Here is a 21,188-nt window from a genome sequence, read left to right as displayed (position 1 = left end):
ATCTGAAATGCCTGTGATGATGCACTTTTACCTTCATTATCCTAGTGTAGGTTAACGTTCCTCTAATTGGCTAGTTGCTGTGCAGCCTGAAAAAGGGGAAACTAAGTTATGAGTTTATTATTAATTAGTGGGCCATAATTAGCAGGGGAAGTTTAAATGTGTTCCCTTTGCTACTGTCCTATTCGGGATCTGCAAGTATGGAATCTGTGACTGTAAATGTCCGATTGTAGCTTATTCTTACGGGCTGCTGGGCATTTTCAGAAGAACTTAGCTCGTGCTGAAAACTGGACTCGAGCTTCAGGACTGACCAGACACAAAGCGTCTCCCTCTGTTGCTTCAACTGGCTGTGGACTCAGCAGAGAGCAGTGCTCGTCTCCCTTCCTAGCGCCTCTGCCTTCCCTGTACCCAGGTTTCGGCCGCAGGGAGCAGGGCTCCCCAGCGCACGGCGCCGGGCAGCGGCCGAGGGGTGCTGGCAGCGGCTGCCGCTCTGCGCTCTCACCCGCCGGTAGGGCCGCGGCCAGCGCTCCGCGGCGTGCCCGCGCGGGGGCCGTGCCAATCAAGCCGTCCTGCGGCCGCGATCCTGCCTCCTCTTCCCGCGCCCGCGCGGGGCACAGCCGGGCGGGCCGCGGCAGCCAGGGCTCCCCTCAGGCGGCAGAGCCTCTCTCGCGCGCGCAGAAACCGTTGCGCGTGGCCCGCCGGCCGGTTGCCAGGCGCGCATGCGCACCAGGCAGCCGCTGGGCTCCTCTCGACGCAGGCGCGGCTCCGCCCCGGCGCTCTCGCGAGAGGCCGGGATTTATTCCTACGTGCTGTGCCGTGCTGCTCATGGCGGCGCTGGAGCGGGGGCGCTGAGCTGTTGGGGTGAGTACGATCCGCGGCAGGCGCCGACGGCTCCCGCCGCTGCCCAGACGGCGCCCGTGCACGTGAGGGGACGCCGGGGCCCCCGAGAGTCGGCGAAAGAGGCAGAGGGCACCTCTGGATTCGCCCCCCGCTCATCTCTTGTCGCAGCGGTCCTGGCGGGGTAAAGGTGCCTGGAACCTCTCCTCGGCTGCGCGGAGTGCGGTGGCCGGGGGAGGAGGACGGACGCCTGCCTACTAGGCCCCGCTCTTGGACACGGAGTACCGGTGGCCGCGGGGTGCTGGGCCGTGGCGGCGTGCGCACTACGCTTCCCGGCGTCCTACGGGCAGACGCCCTGCCGCCGGGGCTCCTGGGGGCCAGGGTTCCCTCCGATTGCGCAGGCGGGGCCGTGGCGGCGCTGGAACTCGCTTTCCCGGAGCGCTGCGCGGCCCAGGGGGCCGCGGGGGCTGCTGGGGCCTGCAGGCCGGCGGGCTGTGCGCTGGCCGGGGGCGGCGCCGGGGGGACTACGGGTCCCGGCAGGCCCCGGGCGGGGCCTCGGCGCTAGGACTCCTGGGGACGGGCTGGCGCGGCCGCCGTGGAGGGGCGGTGGCGGACAGCAGCTCCCGGCGTGCTGCGCGCGCAGCCCCACCCGGCGCGGAGACGAGGCCCCCATCCCTTTGTGTGTGGGGGAGCGGCCGCCATCGCCCCCCTTTGTGTGCGGGGAGGGCGGCGGGGCGGGCGCTCCCTCGGCCGCGCCCGCCCTTCGCCTGGGCCGCGAAGCGGCGGCGCCCGGCGCGGCCCCTTTCCGGCCTTTGCGCTGTCATAGTGTAGGCCGCGGCCGGCCGCCTCCCGCACACGGCAGCCCCCGCTCAGCGCGCGGCTGGCTGGAGTGGCTGGCACCGCCCCTCGGCGGGGCCCGCCACTCCGCTCCGCGGCCACCATCTTGCTGCAGCGCGGGGAGCAGGGCCGCCGGGAGGGCCGCGCCGGGCGCTCGGAGCTTACTGTGCCGCAGGCCCCTCCTGAAGGCCCGCGACGAGTCTCTATCGGTCTGGGTCCAATTTTCTGTTGTCTGGATTAATAACGAGCACAGGGCTCTTCCCCAAGGTCCAGACCCATTAAAAGGAAACGGATTTTTGTTTTTACGATTTAAAAAAAAAATGTTTCGATATGTATATATGCCTTCACAGATGTCCTTGGAAGTTCTTTAATTCTGCCCCCCCCGCCATAGATGTATTTTTTGGACGTAAAAGTGACTTCACTAATCTAGTGAATGTTATTAGCTGTTCTTGTAGCTGTCACTTATTGGTTGGGGTGCTCAAGAGCTAGTGTTTAGTACTGCTTTAGTACTGCTACTGGAAAGATATGGAATAGCTTTATCTCTGAGTATCATCTAATAGCTGTGTTGTGCATGTGTACCGAAAATATAAAGTTTTATCTTTACTACATTTGATCTTAGTCATGCAAGAGATGGCTATTTCTAGAAGCACATGTTCTAATCCAGTAAAATACGTGTTCTTGCAGTTACCTCTTCTTGTGAAGAAAATGGTAAACAAAACAGTGTTTGTAATCCAACAGGTTCTACTGTTAGGGCTGTATAAATGGTTTCTAGCTGTGAACAGCTTTATGTGACTTACTGTCATTTAGCAAAATCTGCACCTGAAAGACTTCAAGAACAGGACTTGTGCAGCTCTTTCCTGTCTTTGCATTAATCCTTTCAGCTGTAAATACACAAATGCAGAACCCAGTGTGACTTGGGGGCTTGGGCAGCTGCTTAGGGTGTTTACCATTTGGAGGAGTATTTATAGTAGCTGAATTAAAAAGTAAAGAATTTGAGGCAGACACACACAGTGAGTTGTGGGTTTTTTTTTTTTTAACTTGACTTATGCTTGCTAGACAACCCCATTTTATTTTCCAGTAACCTAAGTGTAGTAATACAATCTTGTTAAATCGAACTGCCCTTTAAGGGAAAAGCTTATGCCTTATTCCATTACTTTACAAAATTAGCTTCAGTCATCTTTGGCAGAAGAGGTGTTCTGATTATTTTATGAAAATGTAATCTATTCTATGCCCTGAAAAATGGGAAATGTAATATGATACAAGTTACAGCTCTAGCAGAGCTCTAATAATATTAATCTAATTAGATGAGAGAGAAGTACATGAATAAGAAGATTCTAAGTGTCTCTGTGCAGGTCCTGTGATACAGCGTATGCCTGCTTCATTCCTCCTGAACTTGGTCGGGGGATGCTCATTTGAGATCTGAAATGCTGTCCAAAAAATAATACTATCGTGAAAGAGATTGTGGTAACGGTTGCCTGAATCTAATACAGAGGTATGTGAAAAGTCTAGTCATCCTGTTATTTTTACAACAGCTTTTTGTCTTCTGATTTATATTTTTTATAATTGAATCTTTCACTGCAAACCTTTCATACCAGATACTGGTTTGTACTGCCCTCATCCAGTTTCTTATTTAGTCTCATTCATGTATGTGTAATGGTCTGACAAGAACACTTATTTCAGCTGAAAGTTCTTCAGAGCGGTGACTAGAGGAAGATCCTTGATCTGAAGGAGAGGTCATTGAAATACAAACTTCTGTGAAAACTGGGTGATGAGTTTGCATACAGCCATTGTGTGCTTTTGGGGTTTAGAGTTCTTATTTGTAATAGCTGACTGCAGTAAGCATTTTCACTGTGATGAGAGTTAAATGTCTTTGCATTCACGTTTCAGTCACTTAAGTTGATTCTTTCAAGTTCACTAAAGGGAATTCAAAGCGCAATGTAAATTGTGAAATTCACTTTCCCGCTACAGTGGGGAAATAGGCTTTGTCCATATTTTTGCTCATTTGGTGTGGGACTTGTGGAACGACTTGGGGAAGAGTTGTGCTCTGATACTTCATACCTTTAGTTTACTGCATAGCATGCTAGTTTATCCACAGATTCATCGCTCTGTTGCTTCTTAGCAGCTTTTGTCCACAAAAATCTTCTCCCCATTTTTTTCTGTATCTACTGAGTAACCATCAAACTCAAATCAAAACTTGATTTTATTTCTCTTCAAAAGAAGCTTCTGTTTCTGTAAGGTTTCAGTTTTTGTGTGGTAGGTGGCAGTTTGTCTAAACCACTTTCTCATGAAAACACAAAGTGGTACTGGAAAACTTTAAGAGAGAATTATTATCTAGTTACTGTTGCAGAGAGGCTTCTCTGTTACGTTATCTACACAAATATTATCTATATGTAAACAACATTTTGCAAACACTGTTTTAAGAAGTCCAGAGAATGGCTCTGCAGTTATTTTACATGCTATGCCAGGGCGCATATGGTCTGTGTAGGACAGGTATACAGCATCTGTACATGTAACGGAGAAGTTTATTTTTACACAAAGCTAAAGGTGCTTCAGGTATTGCTAGTCCTTGACTTACCTTTTGGAACAAAAATTATCAGGAAATTCTAAGTCGTCGTCCCCACACATACACCCTATTGCTACTCTGAAGGTCTGTGCATGCACTTACTAATTAAATTATGAGTCAGCACCCATATAAAGTTATTGATGAGAGGACTAAGACTTGCATTAAATGATGCTGCTATTCATCAAAATGAACTTGCTGTTTTAATTGTACAAACTGGGACCTTTCCTGAAATGCCTAACTGCATCTGAAGAGTGTAAAATTGGAAATACCATATCACTGACTTGGAGGTAGAGTTTCTTGGAAAACAAAACTGAAAATGGGAATGCCAAATACATCTGCAAAACAGTCTTTCCTAGCATGGATCAAACCTACAGTATTAAGGCAGACGAAATGCACCTTGTTTGTAGGAACACCTAGGACTGATGTATAATTTCTTTTAAGGTGATACTTAGTGTGTGTCTTTTTCCTTTCTCCAGTATGAAGTGGAACAGAACAGAATTTACCACCTGAAACTGCTGCTTCAAGTTCAGATCAGGAAAAGAATATACCACATCGTAATAATAACTCAAGACCAAAGAAGAGGAAACTTACACTGAAGATACAAGGCTTGATCTGAAACAAGAAGTTTGTGCCTACTCAACAGCTTCGAAAGAGCACGTCCCAACGCTGCTAGTAGTCTTTGTTTTCTCCAGTGCTGTATTGAAACTGCCCAGGGCAGCAGCACTTGTATTCTCTATTAGCTTGATAGATCACGTTCTCTTGCTATCTTTTTTCTTTCTTTCTCTCTCTCTCTCTTTTCTTTTTTCTTCTTTTTTTTTTTAATAATAGCAGTTTTCATCCTTAGAAACTTGTGCTGAAACAGCAGAATCGGCTAATACTACTGAAAGTGCAATATTTGAATATCACTGCGAGGTTGGTGCATGTGTTATATAAAGAGTTATATATATTTCTAAACTTAATAGGAAACAAGTTGTCAACAGAAGGGTGTGGGTTTTGTTAGTTGTTTTTTTTTTGCAGTTATGCTGTTATGTTGATTTAGTAGTAGTATGACGAATTAATAGTACCTGCAATATGGTTTTATTTAACAATAACCCTAGAGAGCTGGTTATTAATGTTTCTCTCTTCCAGTAACGGTAGTGTTGTGGTTCCAATCCCTTTTTTTCAAAAAACTTCTGTTTAGTCGTCTTTAAATCTTACTGCACAGTTTTTTTTTTCTTCCTCTGAGTACTTGTTTTGGTAGGGTTCGTAGTTCTTACTCTTGTAAACTGACAGGTCAGCTGTGTTAAAAGTCAACTGTTGGGAGTGAACTGTTGGCAGTGGGCAGCACAGTCAGGTAGTCGTTGTGGTCCAGTATATAACCACTATATTGTGGGTCCAAGCAAGTCTTGTTTGCACATTAATAGCTTGTAGCCTATTACTAGAAGTTTCTTAAAGTTTTATGACAATACTCCTGATGATAGGTATAAATGGACGTTGTGTTTGATTTTTATTACGCTCTGTTACAACATTATGTTTGAACAGGTTTAGGAATATGACAGGCATCTGGAAAGACTGCCGATTTTATCATGTATCTTTCTCTCTACAGCAAATTTTAGTGCCACCTTGAGGAGTGTATCTTTGTTTGAACTTAAGTTGTCAGGCTTTCGATGGTTGATGATGAGTTCTTTGTGCTATACTACTAATACTGCTTTAAACTCAGACTGTTCAAATGGTATGATGCAATGGTAGTCTTTGAGCCAGAGATTACAGCGGTGTGGTTTTCTAATCCTACTATAGGCTATTCTGAACTTGATAGCTTTTTGTCATTTTCTGTATCTGATGTACCTTTAGTTGTAGTCTGTTACTTAATGTCTGTGGCAGGGGTGTGTGTGTGTTTATGTACTTAAGTTGTATCAAAGATGTGAAGTGGCAGTTTTGTAAATGACTTGCGAAAAACATTTGTCACACTGATCTGAGCTTTGAGAATGGGTTAATGGTCTTGCCTATTATTCTCCTGGGAAAAGGTATAATCATTTTATATCATTTTCGCTTCCCCTAGCCACCCTACTTGCAGGGCCAATTTACTTTTGAAAAGTATTTCAAACTCTAGGATGCCTTAAAATCAAACACTTCAGCTGTTGCCTTCCCACAAGGGCATCTTCTTGTGTATGGAATGTCCTAAGGTTGCCTTCCTCAAAAGATGAGGGTTTATATATTGGAGTGATGCTCTTTGATCACTTTTAAACTGATTTCCAAACAGCATAAGAAGACGTCCTGTAACAATACCTTTTAATATGTTGCATAGCTCAATGTCTGGATTAGAGTAAGAAGCATGACCATTTTACAAGTTGCTCAGATGTCTTTGATCTCCACTAAACATATTGCTGACTAATTTTGAATCTCTTCTGCTTGATGCAGTAAGAAAGCAGAGAACAGATATAGGCTCATTCTGTTTCCAAAATAAATACTCTGGAAACTGCAGCAAATAAAACCCTCCAATACTGTATTTTAAGATGCACATTGACTGTTTGAGGAGGGGGGAGGGTTGCTTCAGTAGTCTTTCTTGAATTAAAGTGTTTGGTGAGGTGTGAGGTGTAATACATTTCAACTAATTTAATTGCTAACCTGTAAATGGAAATGGCTTGCTTTAAAAATGAGACTTGCACATCAAAAAGCCACAGAAATGTTAGTTTAATTCTGGGTATTAATTCCGTAACTGTGCAAAAACGTTTAAATACTTTAAACCATTTTTTAAGTATGAAAGACTGAACAGACAAACTAGGGACAAACTTTGCAGGCAGGTGAACGTAATTCTGTTGGTTCATTACTGTTGCATTTACCTAATTACCTGTTTCATTTGGAAGAGCAGAACTTAAGATGTTTTCAGGCTGTGATGTGAAATAGTGAATGTGGGGGTACTTTGAGGTCAGAAGTTTGTTTTGGTCTAAGCAAGCTTTATTTTGGTGTTGTGTTTCTGGCCCATTTTATAAATATATTGCCTGTCTAAATTTTAAGGATTACTGTTTTACAAAAGCTTGACTATTTTGATATTCTTGCTCTATTTTAAAAATGTTTAGAATTTTCTTGTTACAATAACTTCCACAAGCTCTTTGTGTTTGTTACTCTGTTATGTGGATATGGAGAAAGGAAACTTATCTTAAGTAGAGTGGTTTTTGTGTCTTTTTTCCCCCTATGCTTTCTTTTAAACAGATGAGCTTTGATCCAAACCTGCTCCACAACAATGGACACAACGGGTACCCCAATGGTACTTCGGCAGCACTGCGTGAGACTGGGGTTATAGAAAAACTGCTGACCTCTTATGGATTCATTCAGTGTTCAGAACGGCAAGCTAGACTGTTCTTCCACTGTTCACAGTATAATGGCAATTTACAGGAGCTCAAAGTAGGAGGTAATTAGGCAACTTTCAGAGCTTCTTGACTGAGTGAGGACCAATCTCTTTCACTTGCCATAGAAAATCCTTTTATCTTGTGGCATGAACAGATGCATGCTGTTGCTTCTGATGGGCTAAAGAGACAATTGAGTTAATAATCTGCCATTCCCGGTGAGAGACCTTTACAGCACTTAAGCTTTGTGCAGCTTGTATTAATACAATTGTGGCCATTCTGGAAAACATGCGTTGTTAGGTCAAAATTGTATAACTGAGATGGAAGCAAGTGCTTAGACTGTGGAAGAATATACCTCACGTACTCAGTATTTCTTTTTTTAAAACTACTTTGAAGATGGCCAGTTGTTCTTCAGAATGGGGAGGCTGCTACTTCGTGCTACTAATTAATGTGGCAGTGAAGTTTCTAAACTGTTTAATGGCATATGTTATGTTGTATGAATTTCAGTGTGAAGTCTGCTGTATAGTGAGCGGTGCAGGGGGAGGGAATTATTGAGGGCCAAGCCATTACAATAGAATAGTTCATTAGCAACAGGAATGAGTAAGCAGAATAACCAGAGAAATATTTGCAAATAGTATCCTTCCTTGGTAACAAAACCACCTGAGTTTTACTTTGTTGTGTTTGGCTACAAGCAGTGAATTATGAAATGTAACCATTTAGTGATTTTAAAAAAAAAAAAAAAAACCCAACAAACACCAAGAAACAAACCAAAACAAAACTCTGTGATGCCATTATCATGTTTGATTGTCTTGTAGACGATGTTGAGTTTGAAGTGTCTTCTGATCGCCGAACTGGAAAACCCATTGCTATTAAATTGGTGAAGATAAAACCAGAAATATTACCTGAAGAACGAATAAATGGACAGGTTAGTGCCTTTTTTCTATACATCCTTAATTTCCATCCTTTACTCCAGAACAGGAGGCTAGATTCATTTAGCATGCATATTAACTACATGCAGTACTCAGTCACACTGAAATAGATTTTTGTTGTTCTGGTAAAAATTCAGAGGTTCAGTTTGAGCTCGTACTTAGCTCCAAACATTTCTTAGAGTCAACAGCTGTTCTGTAAGATTGAAACTTTGCAGCGTGGCGTTCCCTGTTGAGTTACACTAGAAGTGCATCCCTGAGTGTATAGTAGAGGATACTGAGATTCATTTTATATTCAACAATGCTGCTCCTGAAATGACTAGCAATGGATTTTTTTTTTGACTGGTAGGTTGTGTGCGCTGTTCCTCACAATTTAGAGAGTAAATCTCCAGCTGCCCCGGGTCAGAGTCCAACAGGGAGTGTATGCTACGAACGTAATGGGGTAAAGCTTACATATTTTACTTGAACTCTTCACTGATCCATCACTGTGGTCTATGAGCAAAAAAATTGACACAATTTAATGTAGACAATTGACACTGCAAAGAACTGTAGTCCTGGCAAAAAAAAAAAAGCATGCTTTGGTAATTACTACAAACAGAAATGTTAATTTGACAGCTTGCTTGCTTATATCTATGGAGAAGTTTATATAGAGCCAAATAGTTGTTTTTGTCTTTTCAAACTTAATGAAGCTGGGTTATGTAATGTTCATGTATCCTTATCTTGAACTTTTAAAGTTTAGAAATTGACGTTTAAAGATGGCCACGTACAAACTTTTCAACTGAAGTTGCTTGTTACAGACTCATCAAAACAGAACGATGGAAAAAAGAATGTCTTTGCATGCGATGTTTGACCATTTTCAATTTTCTCACTAAATTAATTTCTTTAATAGCAGATACTGTTATTAAACAAAATGTGTTAACCTTTCTTTGAAACAACTATTCTGCAAATAGACTAATATTAGTCAATGTTAATTTACAGGAAGTGTTTTACCTGACTTACACCCCGGAGGATGTTGAAGGAAATGTACAGCTGGAAACAGGAGATAAAATAAACTTTGTAATTGATACAAATAAACAGTAAGTTGGTATTGCTTTTCTGACTTCATACGTTGTTTTAGTAGTCAGGCAGCAATTCATGCCTGTTCCAAGAACTGAAATGACATTATGAAATATAATCCTAATTTTTGCTCTAGTTTTGAGTTGTTTCAGGTTTGCTCTGTTTACTTTTTTTCCCCTCTAGTACTGGTGCTGTAAGTGCTCGTAACATTATGCTATTAAAAAAGAAACAAGCCCGCTGTCAAGGAGTAGTCTGTGCCATGAAAGTAAGTGATGCTTTAGCTTTAAAGTTTCATATGAAAAAGAAATGCTGTTCTGAAAAGTAGTGCTATAAGTAATATATTTAGGGCATTAAGAGCTATTAACAGTTTGGAGCTGTGGGTGTAAACTGGATGATACGGTTTAAACAGCTAATCTTTGATATTAATACTCTCTTAACAAAGGAAGTCCCATTTATTTCCGTTTATATATTTCTTGTGGTAGTCTGTTAGCTGTGTGCACTTGTAAGTCTGCTATACTGGTATGTCATAGCTTTCATTGTGTTTGATAAAACCAGTAAAATTTTTTCTTGGTGTGTTAACAGAATAGGCAATTTATTAAACACTTTGTTCTGTTCTTAGGAAGCCTTTGGATTTATTGAGAGGGGTGATGTCGTGAAGGAGATATTCTTTCACTATAGTGAATTTAAAGGTGACCTAGAAGCCTTACAGCCTGGTGATGATGTGGAGTTCACAATCAAAGACAGAAATGTAAGACGAAATCCAGTAAAAACTGAAGACAAGATCCTAGGGCATAACTGGACAGTTGTCTGTTTTCTCAAATTCACTTGTAAAAAGAAGGGGGGAGGAGGTTCATTGGAAAATGTCTGCTACCTTACCTCTTCTCTATGGGTATTTGACTGATTTTGTGCTTTTAGGGTAAAGAAGTTGCAACAGATGTTAGACTGCTGCCTCAAGGAACTGTCATTTTTGAAGATATCAGCATCGAACATTTTGAAGGAACTGTAACCAAAGTAATTCCAAAAGTACCCAGCAAAAACCAGGTGAATTTCAGTTTTTACTTAAATTTATGTGAAATGTTTTATTGATTGTATTAAATTCCAGTCAAACAGTTCCCCTTTCCTTGTAACGTAAGCTGCATAAGCACAATATCAGCGTAAAGGAGTAAGCTTGTACTGAACCTGTAACAGTCATTGATAGCAGTCACAGTATGCAATTTTTCTAAAGGTTATAAAGAGCAAGAATTAAAGTAGTGATACATTGGGGAGTATGCATTTTCTTTAATGTTTCAAATACTTCCCGTTGAATTTTGTGGAGTTAGGATGTATCTTTAAGGCAAAAGGATAGGAAAAAGGGGAGAAAATAGAGTCTTAATTTCTTTGGCAATACATGCTTGGTGCTTAAAAAAAACCAACCAAACAAACCCAACCACCACCACCAAAAACTACCTTGCATTTGGCTATGGACAGTAAATTACAAATTAGGAGTGGTGGAAATGAAGCATAGTGGTCTGAGTCCAGCAGGCATTTGGTGTCATCCATACTTCTGTTAGCATTAGTATTTCCAACTAACAGTAATGCCAACTATTCTGTCTGTAGTTATGCTGAGTCTTGTAGGTGAACTATTCCTCTTGGGTTTTCTGTCTGCTAGAGTGATCCATTACCTGGCCGCATCAAAGTTGACTTCGTGATTCCTAAAGAACTTCCATTTGGAGACAAAGATACAAAATCCAAGGTGACCTTGCTGGAAAGTGACCACGTTCGATTCAATATTTCAACAGACAGACGTGACAAACTGGAACGAGCGACCAATATTGAGGTTCTCCCCAATACTTTCCAGTTTACTAATGAAACTAGGGAAATGGCAAGTATCTATCTTTAAAAGTTTTAATTCTTGAGGGGAAATGAAAGTAAAACATGGGGGTTTTGTCTTAAACAATAACTTAATGTAAAATTCACTAGTGTCTTCCATTGTCTTTTGTGAAATGCAATCTTCAGATGTACACTTCAAACAAAGTGCTTAAATGGTATAAAATTCAGAATTAATGCTGTGCATCTTTCCTCTAAAAGAATAAAATGTTAACTACTCAGGAAATGAAATCATATTAGAAAGTTAGACCTTAATTGGCCCTCTTGGATTGGATTGCTAGCTGGTTATAGCAGACAGAGAAGTAATGCAATCTTGAAATATTAGTTTAAAAATTCACATGCTTGAGTCTAAATAGGTAACTACTCAAGTTCCTTAGGAAAACTGGAAGAACCTCGGGCTACTCTGGTTCAGGTAGTGAAAATCTTAAGATTCAGAGGAGGTACTGTGTGCAGTACGGATTTCATGATTTTTGGCCATTCTCTCTCTGAGGGTCCAGCAGAAGGATAGTAAAGAGCTGTGTTCTATCACATACAAAAAAACTCTTGGTGGATTACAGGGACTAAGATGGATGTGCTAATCAGTATTAAGGAATATCTTTCATTCCTTTAATTTGGGATGTTAGTTCTGTTCCAGCTAGGCTGTAAGTTTGCCTTCCTTTTCAATTGTAGTCCAGTTACAGTGCTATCACATCAGTGTGCTGTGAATTAGGGACCCTTTGCTTTAAGAAAACCACTGAACTTTGACTTCAGCCTCTTGGTTTTTGGCATTCTATCCTATAGACTTCTTCTGTTTCTACTCTGGCTAGATATATTTGCCCGCCTGAATTGAGCTGTCATTGAGATGAGAAGTATTGGCTGCTTCTAGAAGGGTTAGCTGATTTTCCTGAGCTTGTGAAAGCTATATAAGAGAAGAATGTTCCTAAACATGGAAAGTGTCTTTGCATTGTCATTCAAATCCTATAAGCCTTCCCTGAGACTTGCTAAAGGCTCTGTAGTAACTGGGTTGAACTGAATACGTTCATGAATTCTATCTTGCTCACTTGCCTAAGTTGAGTGATGAACTCTTTCAGCAGCTTTACGGAGCTTTTTTTTTTTTTGTTAAACAGAGGTCAGGGTAAGAAATGGATTTTTTGGACAGTTGATGGGGCACAGTGTATTCTGTTTACCATTCAGCATTCTGTTTCTAGTGATTACCAGGAAGGCCACTAAAATATTACGTAACATGCTTACCATAATATACACCCATGGATATATCTTAGCAAACTTCTCTGTAAGAAGGCTTTTTAATTTCTTCATTTGTGTCTGGAAATCTGATGGGTTTTCTCTCAAACTTCCCTCTGACCACTGGTTTTATTTCCTGTTTATATAGGTTCTTGTATGTTGTGTGTGTATTCATGTATGTATTATGTACTTGTATAGACGATGCATGTATTTGTAGAGTTACCCTCTTCAAGATTATGTTCTCTGTGTAGTAGTATTGTCAGGTTCTTGTCAATGGCTTAAATTAATCTTTCCCACTTCATAAGAAATGAAGTTGAGAAACTAGGTAAGTACGACTTGTTTGCATTTCAGGTTGACCATCGCCATTAGCACTACAGTTTTCAAGGAAGCATACTGCATAAACCAAGAAGTGTTTTTATAGGATTCAGGCCTTGTGTTCAGATTATTACATACTCCACGGACAGATGTGTAGTACCTGCAGATAGATGTCGCATACTAGTAGTAAAACTGTAATTGTCCATTTGACTATTATCAGGGTGTGATTGCAGCAATGAGAGATGGCTTTGGCTTCATTAAATGTGTGGACCGGGATGCTCGCATGTTCTTTCACTTCAGTGAAATTATGGATGGAAATCAACTCCATATTTCTGATGAAGTAGAGTTTACTGTCGTTCCTGTAAGTGAGATTAATACTTTTATGAAATCTTAGTTTTTAGAGAAATTGTGTGGAGTCTGTCTAAAATCTGATCTGTCTTGTTTTTCAGGATATGTTGTCTGCCCAAAGAAATCATGCTATAAGGATTAAAAAACTTCCAAAAGGCACGGTTTCTTTCCACACCCAATCAGATCACCGTTTCGTGGGCACTATAGACAAAGAAGCCACTCCAGCCAAAGCCACTAGCCCAAATAAAGGCAAAGAGAAGGTAATGCTGCTCTTCTACTTGTGAAGTATCTTTTCTGTGTTCCTGGCTTTGGAGACTGAAGCTGCTTCCTTAAAATCTGTAATTCAACTTTTTGAAGCACTTTGTTTGTCCTGTATAAATGTGAACTACATTGAATAGCTAATGACAGCAGTCAGTGAGAACTAACTTGTGTGAAACAAGATAATAAAAGCATCGTTAATGATCATGTTGTTGAGGATATTTTCCAAGAACTTGATGGGAAATTTCTTTCTGCCTCCTACTACGTAAGATGCTAGATAGAATTGGTTAAAATTAAGTTTCTAGGGCTAGAGGAGAACCTCTGTTGTTTTGTCATGCTGTTTTAAACAATGCCGGAATAATTAAACTTCCAATAAATACTTAACTGGAAATGGTGGTAATACTTTCTTTCTTTAAAAAATACTATCTAATATAATTTGAAGCTTCTTACTCAGAGTTGATTGCTTTGTTGTGTTTTTCACCAGTTACTGAGCAGTTACTGTAAAACCACTGTGACTCAAATGAGCAGTACTTGAATTGTATGTGGTAAACTTGTTTGCTTACAAAGATGACACTGATTGCTGAATTCTGATGTCTTGTTTTTAGGAAGCTGAGGATGGAATAATTGTTTACGATGACTGTGGAGTAAAACTGACCATTCCTTACCAGGCCAAGGATGTGGAAGGATCTGCTAATCCCCAGATAGGAGATAAGGCAATATAACTAAGTATACCATTGGGAAATATTTTTCTGTGCATTGTGAGATGTGAGCTTCTCTTTGCCTTGTTACTGGATTTGTTCTTCCTCTCAGAACAGACGAAGGACAAGGCATCTGTGTAATGTCACCCATTTCTTTTCTTTTGTCCTAAGTTTGACTGGCTTAATCTTCTGTATAACTAAGAAAAATATCCTTAAGCCTGGTGATACATACATGAAATGATGCTTTTTAAACAAGGAATTCTTACCGTTAAGACAGTGGACTCTGCTTGTGAATAATCAAGAGGAAATTAGCATAAAGACTTTAAGATGAGTGTTGAAGAGGGAGAACATACCCTTACGAGCAAATTAGCCTGAGAGACAATGGAAAGGGAAAAAGAGCTTGGAGATCTGGAAAAGCAGCCTAAAAACTGTCAGTGTTCAGGAGCCATGCTTGGAAGGCACTGATTACTGTTTCTAAAAATCTGAAGTGAGCGAAGCTAGGTACATGTGCACCACTGCTGGTAAGTGTAGTAAAAGGAGGTGAATCACATAAACAGAAAGATTCTCATCTTTAATGGATAAAAGAAGCTGAGTGCTAGAGGCTGGCTTGCCTTGCAGGTGTCACTAGTGCGACTGCTACTCTTTGGAATGTTGTAAATGTCAATGACTGACAGATGTTTCTGGGAAAGTAGTGGTGAGAAAATTACTTTCCTGAAGAGCCTAGATACTGATTAAAGCTACACAGCTTTGAAATTAGTTGTTTCAGGGTTTGGGTTTTTTTTTGGAGGTGGTCATGGTTTTGGTGGTTGTGGTTTGTTAGTTTTTTTACTATCTAGTATTGATATACTCCTCTTCAACAGGTCGAGTTCAGTGTTTGTGAGGTGAAGAGAACTGGTCTGCAAACAGCTGTTTCTGTCAGAATGCTAGGACGCAATTACAGCTCTAAGAGGCTTTTGGGATATGTGGCAGCCCTGAAGGATAACTTCGGATTTATTGAAACAGCCAATCATGATAAGGAGATCTTTTTCCACTACAGGTGAATGGCAATTTTATTATTTGTTTGTGTGTGGCGGGGGGGTTGTTTGTTGGGGAGGGGGAGCGGTGGGGGAATTTAGTGGGATTGACTGTTAAACCCATTTGGACTTCACACATACATGCATGCGCACGCACGCTTAGATGTCTCCAGTTCCATTTATTATCTCTGCTGGACTGGTTCAGGCTTTTCTGTTAGTCAGCATCTTGGTGTTCTATGCCTCTGAATCCCAGGCCAAGAAATACAGTTGTATGGTATATCTGAAATGCTTCACTTTATTGAATGAGGATTTTTTGAAAATGTGAGGTGCTGAGCTAGTTAAATGGTTTCTGATCAACTTATGTGTTGGATGAGCATCACTGTTGTCATGTAACTAAAGGAAAATTGTACGTAATTCTTTTGCTGTAGTGAATACTGTGGCGATATTGATAGCCTGGAACTTGGAGACACTGTTGAATACAGCTTGTCAAAAGGCAAAGGAAACAAAGTTAGTGCAGAAAAGGTGAACAAAACACATGCAGGTAAGACTGTACCTGGTATTTTCTGCTTACAAGGTTCTTGGCAGGTGCTGATGGATAAAGTTTGTTAATAATCTATTTATAGTTGGAGCATAGACCAAGAGGATGATGCTTAATGTGGTGATTATTGATTTCCTGAAAGCTGTTGCCGGTGTTTCCAGAGAACAGACAAGTGCAGACCAACAGTCCTGTTGACAGTAGCAACTCTTCGGACCTTTACTGTACTGTCCTCTTCAATTGGAGGGTTATAAGGAGAGGCCTGGTGGCAGAACTAGCCAAATTAGTAATTGCAGTAGTTGTGCTGTACCTCACAGAAGGAAAATTGCAGGAGGAATGCAGAAGGAGGTATTAAGGACTTTGAGGCAAAAAATGCACACTTAAATATTATTGAATGATGAAAGTGAGCAGAGAATGCGGTGGAAGAGAAGTAAAATATTTCGATTTGCTTTTCAAGTGCCATGGCCTCTAGTTTCATGAGAAACTAATACTTCTCTACTTCCATGTTTGAACTGTCAGTGTGATCTTGATTAGAAAAGCTATTATTACTTATTGCTGTGTTAAAGCTGTTCCAGTTTTACTGGGTGATAGAGTGCACTGCCTTAGGTGTCTTGCAGTGCAAACTATTGGCTCCTGGTCAATCTGAATCACTTACTAATTCTTTTTAAAATAAAGTATAACTAGAACATCCTGTTCTTGTACTGTCTGTTTCCTTTCAGTGAATGGTATCACTGAAGAAGCTGATCCGACTGTTTACTCTGGTAAAGTAATTCGTCCTTTAAGGAGTGTAGATCCCACACAGACTGAATACCAGGGCATGATTGAAGTCATGGAGGATGGTAAGATTTGTTGCTTTTAAATAAGTGTTTCTTTCACAAATGCACAAGAAGCGTAGAAGTTTAATAAATTGTAAGTAGAGGTGTTGAGGATTATATTCACGCTACAGACTATATTCATGCTACTAAGCTGAATATAAAAAAAGTATAATTTCTAATACAAGAAATAAATTCTGAATGCCCTCAGGTAGGAAAGGACACTTCTCAATTCTGTCTTGTACTTTTTCCTCCTCTAGGTGAGATGAAAGGAGAGGTCTATCCGTTTGGGATTGTTGGAATGGCAAACAAAGGTGACTGTCTGCAAAAGGGAGAGACAGTGAAGTTTCAGCTCTGTGTTCTTGGTCAAAATGGGCAGACAATGGCTGTTAACATCACACCGTTCCGCAGAGCCACTGTGGAATGCGTGAAAGATCAGGTGAGTGACCACTGTTATGAAGACAAGATGCGTGTTAATAGGAAATAACTGCTTGAGTTGGCATAGAGCAGATGAGAACCCACTTCAGCACCTGAATCCAGGAAGCTTGTTGTGCACAAATGGATTGATTTCTACTCTGGTTCTAGGGAAGTAGGTTTGTGTAACCCAAGTACTGGTTTATGCAAGCCTGTGTAATGTGACTTTAGTAAAGGTGAACTTAGTACTTGGTTTGGTGCTGCTACGTCGGTACTACTGGGCAGCAGTTCCTGCTGTGGTTGATTCTGAAGACCTTTTTTTGAGGTGTCCTAGAAGTTGATCTAACTAGTTTCTGCTGAACAGGGCATTAAAAAAGGTGTTTAAAAAAAGAAACAAAACTGTGCATACTCTGTTCTAGAAGAAGCTTTTTCACAGCATTAAGCAGTAAATGATTACAGTCCACTGAAATGTGAAGGCTGATCATTGCTCTAGTTAGTTGCATCTCAGAATGATTAGAAAATTAAGTGCTGTAGTGCTTTCTATTTTTATAGTTATTCTGTAGCACTAAGCTCTAGTCATTTATGAAGAGGCTAGATGGAGTTTTGCTGGTTTATACATGAGTGGAACAGTAAACGGAAGTAACTGACTTCTTATACCAGTGACAGGAGTGGTTTCTACTTTTAAGGTAGAGTCTTAGAAAAGAACATACAGCAGCTCTCTTCTCAGTTTAATACAGCTGCCAGGACTTTGGCAGTTTTTAGAACTTTTTCGATAGACTTTGGGGTTTAAATGTGACTTCACAAACCCAAGAAGAGTGCCTATACTTCCAGAAGTATTGTTTCCAGACAGAATGTTCTGTTCAGTGTAGAAATTGCATTTCCACTTCCATTAGGCACTTCAGAGGTTTTTTCTAGAAGCAATTAAACTGCAATAATGAGTAAATCAGGAGGAAAGAAATAACCTTGTGATGTGTTGGTTTTCAGTTCGGTTTCATTAACTATGAAGTGGGTGACAGCAAAAAGCTCTTCTTCCATGTCAAAGAAGTTCAGGATGGTGTGGAGCTACAGGCTGGGGATGAAGTGGAGTTCTCGGTAATCCTGAACCAGCGCACAGGAAAATGCAGTGCCTGTAATGTGTGGCGTGTCTGGTGAGGATTTAGAATTAAAGTGATTTAATCTGGCATGCTGTCTACATCACAGTAGTGGAGTGCATGCTGCTTCTAAACTGAGCTAGCTGTTCCTGGAACGGGAGCTCTGAATTTCGGCTCGCTAGAGTGAGAGCCTCTCACCTGAGAACTGTCAGTACTTGTAGGGTGTCCAGTACAGTGCAGCAGCAGAACTCTCAGCTTTTCTTAATGACAGATAGCTTGCTTAATCTATTCTTAAGAAGCTCCCCCCGTAGCAGGAACTTGGATACAGCCTTGTAAGTAGAAATTAATGAACGATAAGAAAACTGATGGTATTCCGCTAGTTGCTGGCCTCTCTGGCCAGCATAGTACATAGTGCTTGTACCTGTTTCCTGAAGAGCAACTTTCATTTTTAAGTAGAAGAACAATGTTGTTAGGCATTCTTTTCTTTTTGGCCTGTCATTTCTTAAGGGTGATGGGTGGTTTTTTTGCGTTTGAACTACTTACACATTTTGAAGAAAACCGCACAATTTGGATTTTGCTTAAGCTTGAGATAGCTTCCTGTTGCTGTAGAAGTGCTAACATTTGATTTTTTTTTTTTCTTCTCAAAATTCTGTTCTCATCATCTTCAGAGATGTTAATGCTATGCCATTACGTACTGGCAACTTGTAAGCTTTTTGTCCTGTTAAAGGGAACAGAAATGTAGGAAACACTACTTACGTGTATGAGAGTAAATGCAACACCTCTACTCTAAAGAATACCCTTTGAGAATACTGTTTTGATCTACTGCTATTTCAGAGTCCTGTGTTTAAAGTAATGGTTTTGAGGCAGACATATATGGTGTCATCCAGAAGGTCCGCATTCACATAGACAGATTATGCTAATGGCTTAATGGGGAAAGTGACTATAAATTAGGTAGCTTACACCATCTCTGGGAAGTCATCAGTGCTCTGTGTGGTTGACTCTGTTACAGTGAAGGCGCTAAGGCTGTTGCTGCTCCACGTCCTGATAGACTTGTTAATCGTTTAAAGAGCATTAATCTGGATGATGCCAATGCTCCTCGTCTAACAGTTCTTCGTCAGCCTAGGGGACCGGATAACTCAAAGGTACATAAGATAAAAGGCTAGCTTGCAGAATAACTGCAGTTTGTTTTAACTTAGATAACATAACATTACTTCCTCTGTTGGAAGCCTAAACTGTTTGAAATGTGGTGTCCACTTTCATTCCATGGTGAACTGGTCACCTGCTGTGTGAGATTAGATTATTTTTGTGCGAAGTCAGGGGCGCTGTACCCTGTATCAATAATGTATGCTGTGGCTTCAGAAGAGCACACAATATAGAAGCAACCAATTGCTTGTTGTGTTCTAGCCCATAATGGCTATCTGGGTTTGTTTTTTCTCTATAAACCTCCTCCTCCCCTTCTCAGAGATAGTAAGTGAAATCCCTTTATCTAAACTTGGCTTCCACATAAGGTTCTGCCACCACTTGATAAGCAGAAGGGGTAAAGTATCTGAAATCTATGAAGTATCCAGGACTATAAAGAGCAACCCACAGAACCTGTGGTATTACTGTCTCTATTTCTGAAGACAGATGTCGCTGACTAGACATGTGCTACTGCTGTCTTTGGTTGGAACAGAACAGGTTTGCTTTAAAGCATGATGCTGGAGCTAAAAGTTTGTTTTGTTTTCCATCCAGGGATTTGGTGCAGAGAGAAAGATCCGTCAGGCTGGTGTTATAGACTGATCCACAAAACCCATACCTGATGTACGACTGAGTGGTGGGGGCTGGCGAAGGGTACTGAATATCTCCCTATTCATCCCTTCCTCCAAATTCTAAGAAGCTATTACACCAGTTTTAACATCTTCTCATGTTATGTTTAAAATAAATTTATGAAACCATTTTAAAATTATGCACAGTTGCATTCTGGAGAACTTAAGGTGGCGCCTTATAGTATCACATTTTAGAAGCTTGTTTTGAATGGTGCATTTAACGCAACTGGTAACTGCAAATCTACATTGCCTATGTGAGTAAACGTTATAGACAGCTCTACTCTGGTAGACCTTATGGAATTCTGCACTACAATTATCTATGCTTTATCTTTGTTATTTTGGCCAAGGTATTGTTATGCCTTAGTGCTCAATTGCATTATGTCTTTCCTTCCAAGTGGAAGTGGAAGGCTCACTTCAGCTCACTCTGCTCAAATTCTGAGGACCATATGAGGGTGGAGTAAGTTCAACTTTATATATAATCTGTGTGAACATTCAGATAACTTAAGTTGATGGCCAAATGTTACCATGTTTTCATATTTCATTTACTTGAGTGCTTTAGCCAGCGAAGTTGTTAGAGCTAAATGAAAGTCTCTTTCCGGGGTAGACTTATTTTTGTAGCGTTCTGAAACACATGCAGTGCAGAATTTCATAAGGCTGAGGTGTGCCATCAGTGTGGTAATTTAAATATATTTAAAACAATGCACAAATCTGCTGCTGCTTAGAACACTGCAGCTTTAAACCCAGTTTCTTTTACTGATTTAAATTTAAAAAGAAGGAAGTTGTGCCTGAAGTGAATACATTTTTTTTTTTCCCTTTTTTGCAGCCGGCACCCAGTGTACTGTAAAAGAATAAATACTTAGGCTTTCCATAGCTGTATTGAGACTTTCATCAAGGTGAAATAGTTGATGTCTGTGTGCTTTTTTTTGTTTTTTTTTTTTGCCCCTGCCCCCCTCCCTCCATTTCCCCAGTCACACTTTATCAAGCAAGAAAACTGAATGATTGGTCTAAGTATTACTTTAACCAAAAAGATCAGGAGTTACTTTCTTTGAATAGAGGGCAGTACTGTGTTTTTTTTGTTTGTTTTTTTTTTTTTTTTTTCATGTTACCTCTATTCTCAATTTAGGGTTTTCTTCTCTGGGAGATGCATTATCTTTGTAAAACAAACATTGCTTTCTCCAATTTTTTCTGTTAATGGCAAAGAATGGAAATAGAATAAAGTTTTACTGATTTTGAAAAAAGCCTCCCTCCTGGCCCGTGTCTTGCTTCCGGGGCG

At 40.8% G+C, this 21,188-nt stretch overlaps 1 protein-coding gene across 7 annotated transcripts; it reads left to right on the top strand.

The window, feature by feature from the left end:
- Positions 1-753: 753 nt before the first annotated feature.
- Positions 754-21,153, top strand: CSDE1 (cold shock domain containing E1). Of its 7 annotated transcripts, none has more exons than XM_075174340.1 (21): positions 754-858; positions 4,711-5,146; positions 7,424-7,622; positions 8,373-8,482; positions 8,833-8,925; positions 9,462-9,559; positions 9,723-9,804; positions 10,159-10,287; positions 10,455-10,580; positions 11,188-11,400; positions 13,162-13,302; positions 13,391-13,549; positions 14,153-14,260; positions 15,106-15,281; positions 15,687-15,799; positions 16,513-16,632; positions 16,866-17,044; positions 18,004-18,167; positions 19,120-19,252; positions 19,842-19,910; positions 20,739-21,153. In XM_075174340.1, exons 3-20 carry the CDS (start codon positions 7,424-7,426, stop codon positions 19,887-19,889), a joined length of 2,391 nt encoding a protein of 796 aa, XP_075030441.1. In that variant the 5' UTR covers positions 754-858; positions 4,711-5,146; the 3' UTR covers positions 19,890-19,910; positions 20,739-21,153. The 7 variants fall into 7 exon arrangements, with proteins under 7 accessions (XP_075030441.1, XP_075030437.1, XP_075030442.1 ...); XM_075174338.1 differs by adding an exon at positions 3,352-3,425 and having other exon boundaries at positions 844-858; positions 19,842-20,781; XM_075174337.1 differs by lacking the exon at positions 754-858 and adding exons at positions 2,246-3,163; positions 3,352-3,425 and having other exon boundaries at positions 19,842-20,781.
- The last annotated feature ends 35 nt before the right edge of the window (positions 21,154-21,188 follow it).

The sequence above is a fragment of the Calonectris borealis genome, chromosome 26 (assembly GCF_964195595.1).
Source record: "Calonectris borealis chromosome 26, bCalBor7.hap1.2, whole genome shotgun sequence".
Taxonomy (NCBI): domain Eukaryota; kingdom Metazoa; phylum Chordata; class Aves; order Procellariiformes; family Procellariidae; genus Calonectris; species Calonectris borealis.
The sequence above is the reverse complement of the archived record's forward strand: the minus strand, read 5'-3'. Positions and strand labels throughout refer to the sequence as shown.

What these genes read in the sequence shown, in the direction of transcription:
- CSDE1 (XM_075174340.1), top strand. Translation starts at nt 7,424, where the DNA reads ATGAGCTTTGATCCAAACCTGCTCCACAACAATGGACACAACGGGTAC. An exon ending in GAGTAGTCTGTGCCATGAAA is followed by an intron (nt 9,805 to 10,158) that starts GTAAGTGATGCT and finishes TTCTGTTCTTAG; the next exon opens with GAAGCCTTTGGATTTATTGA. An exon ending in ATCCCCAGATAGGAGATAAG is followed by an intron (nt 14,261 to 15,105) that starts GCAATATAACTA and finishes CCTCTTCAACAG; the next exon opens with GTCGAGTTCAGTGTTTGTGA.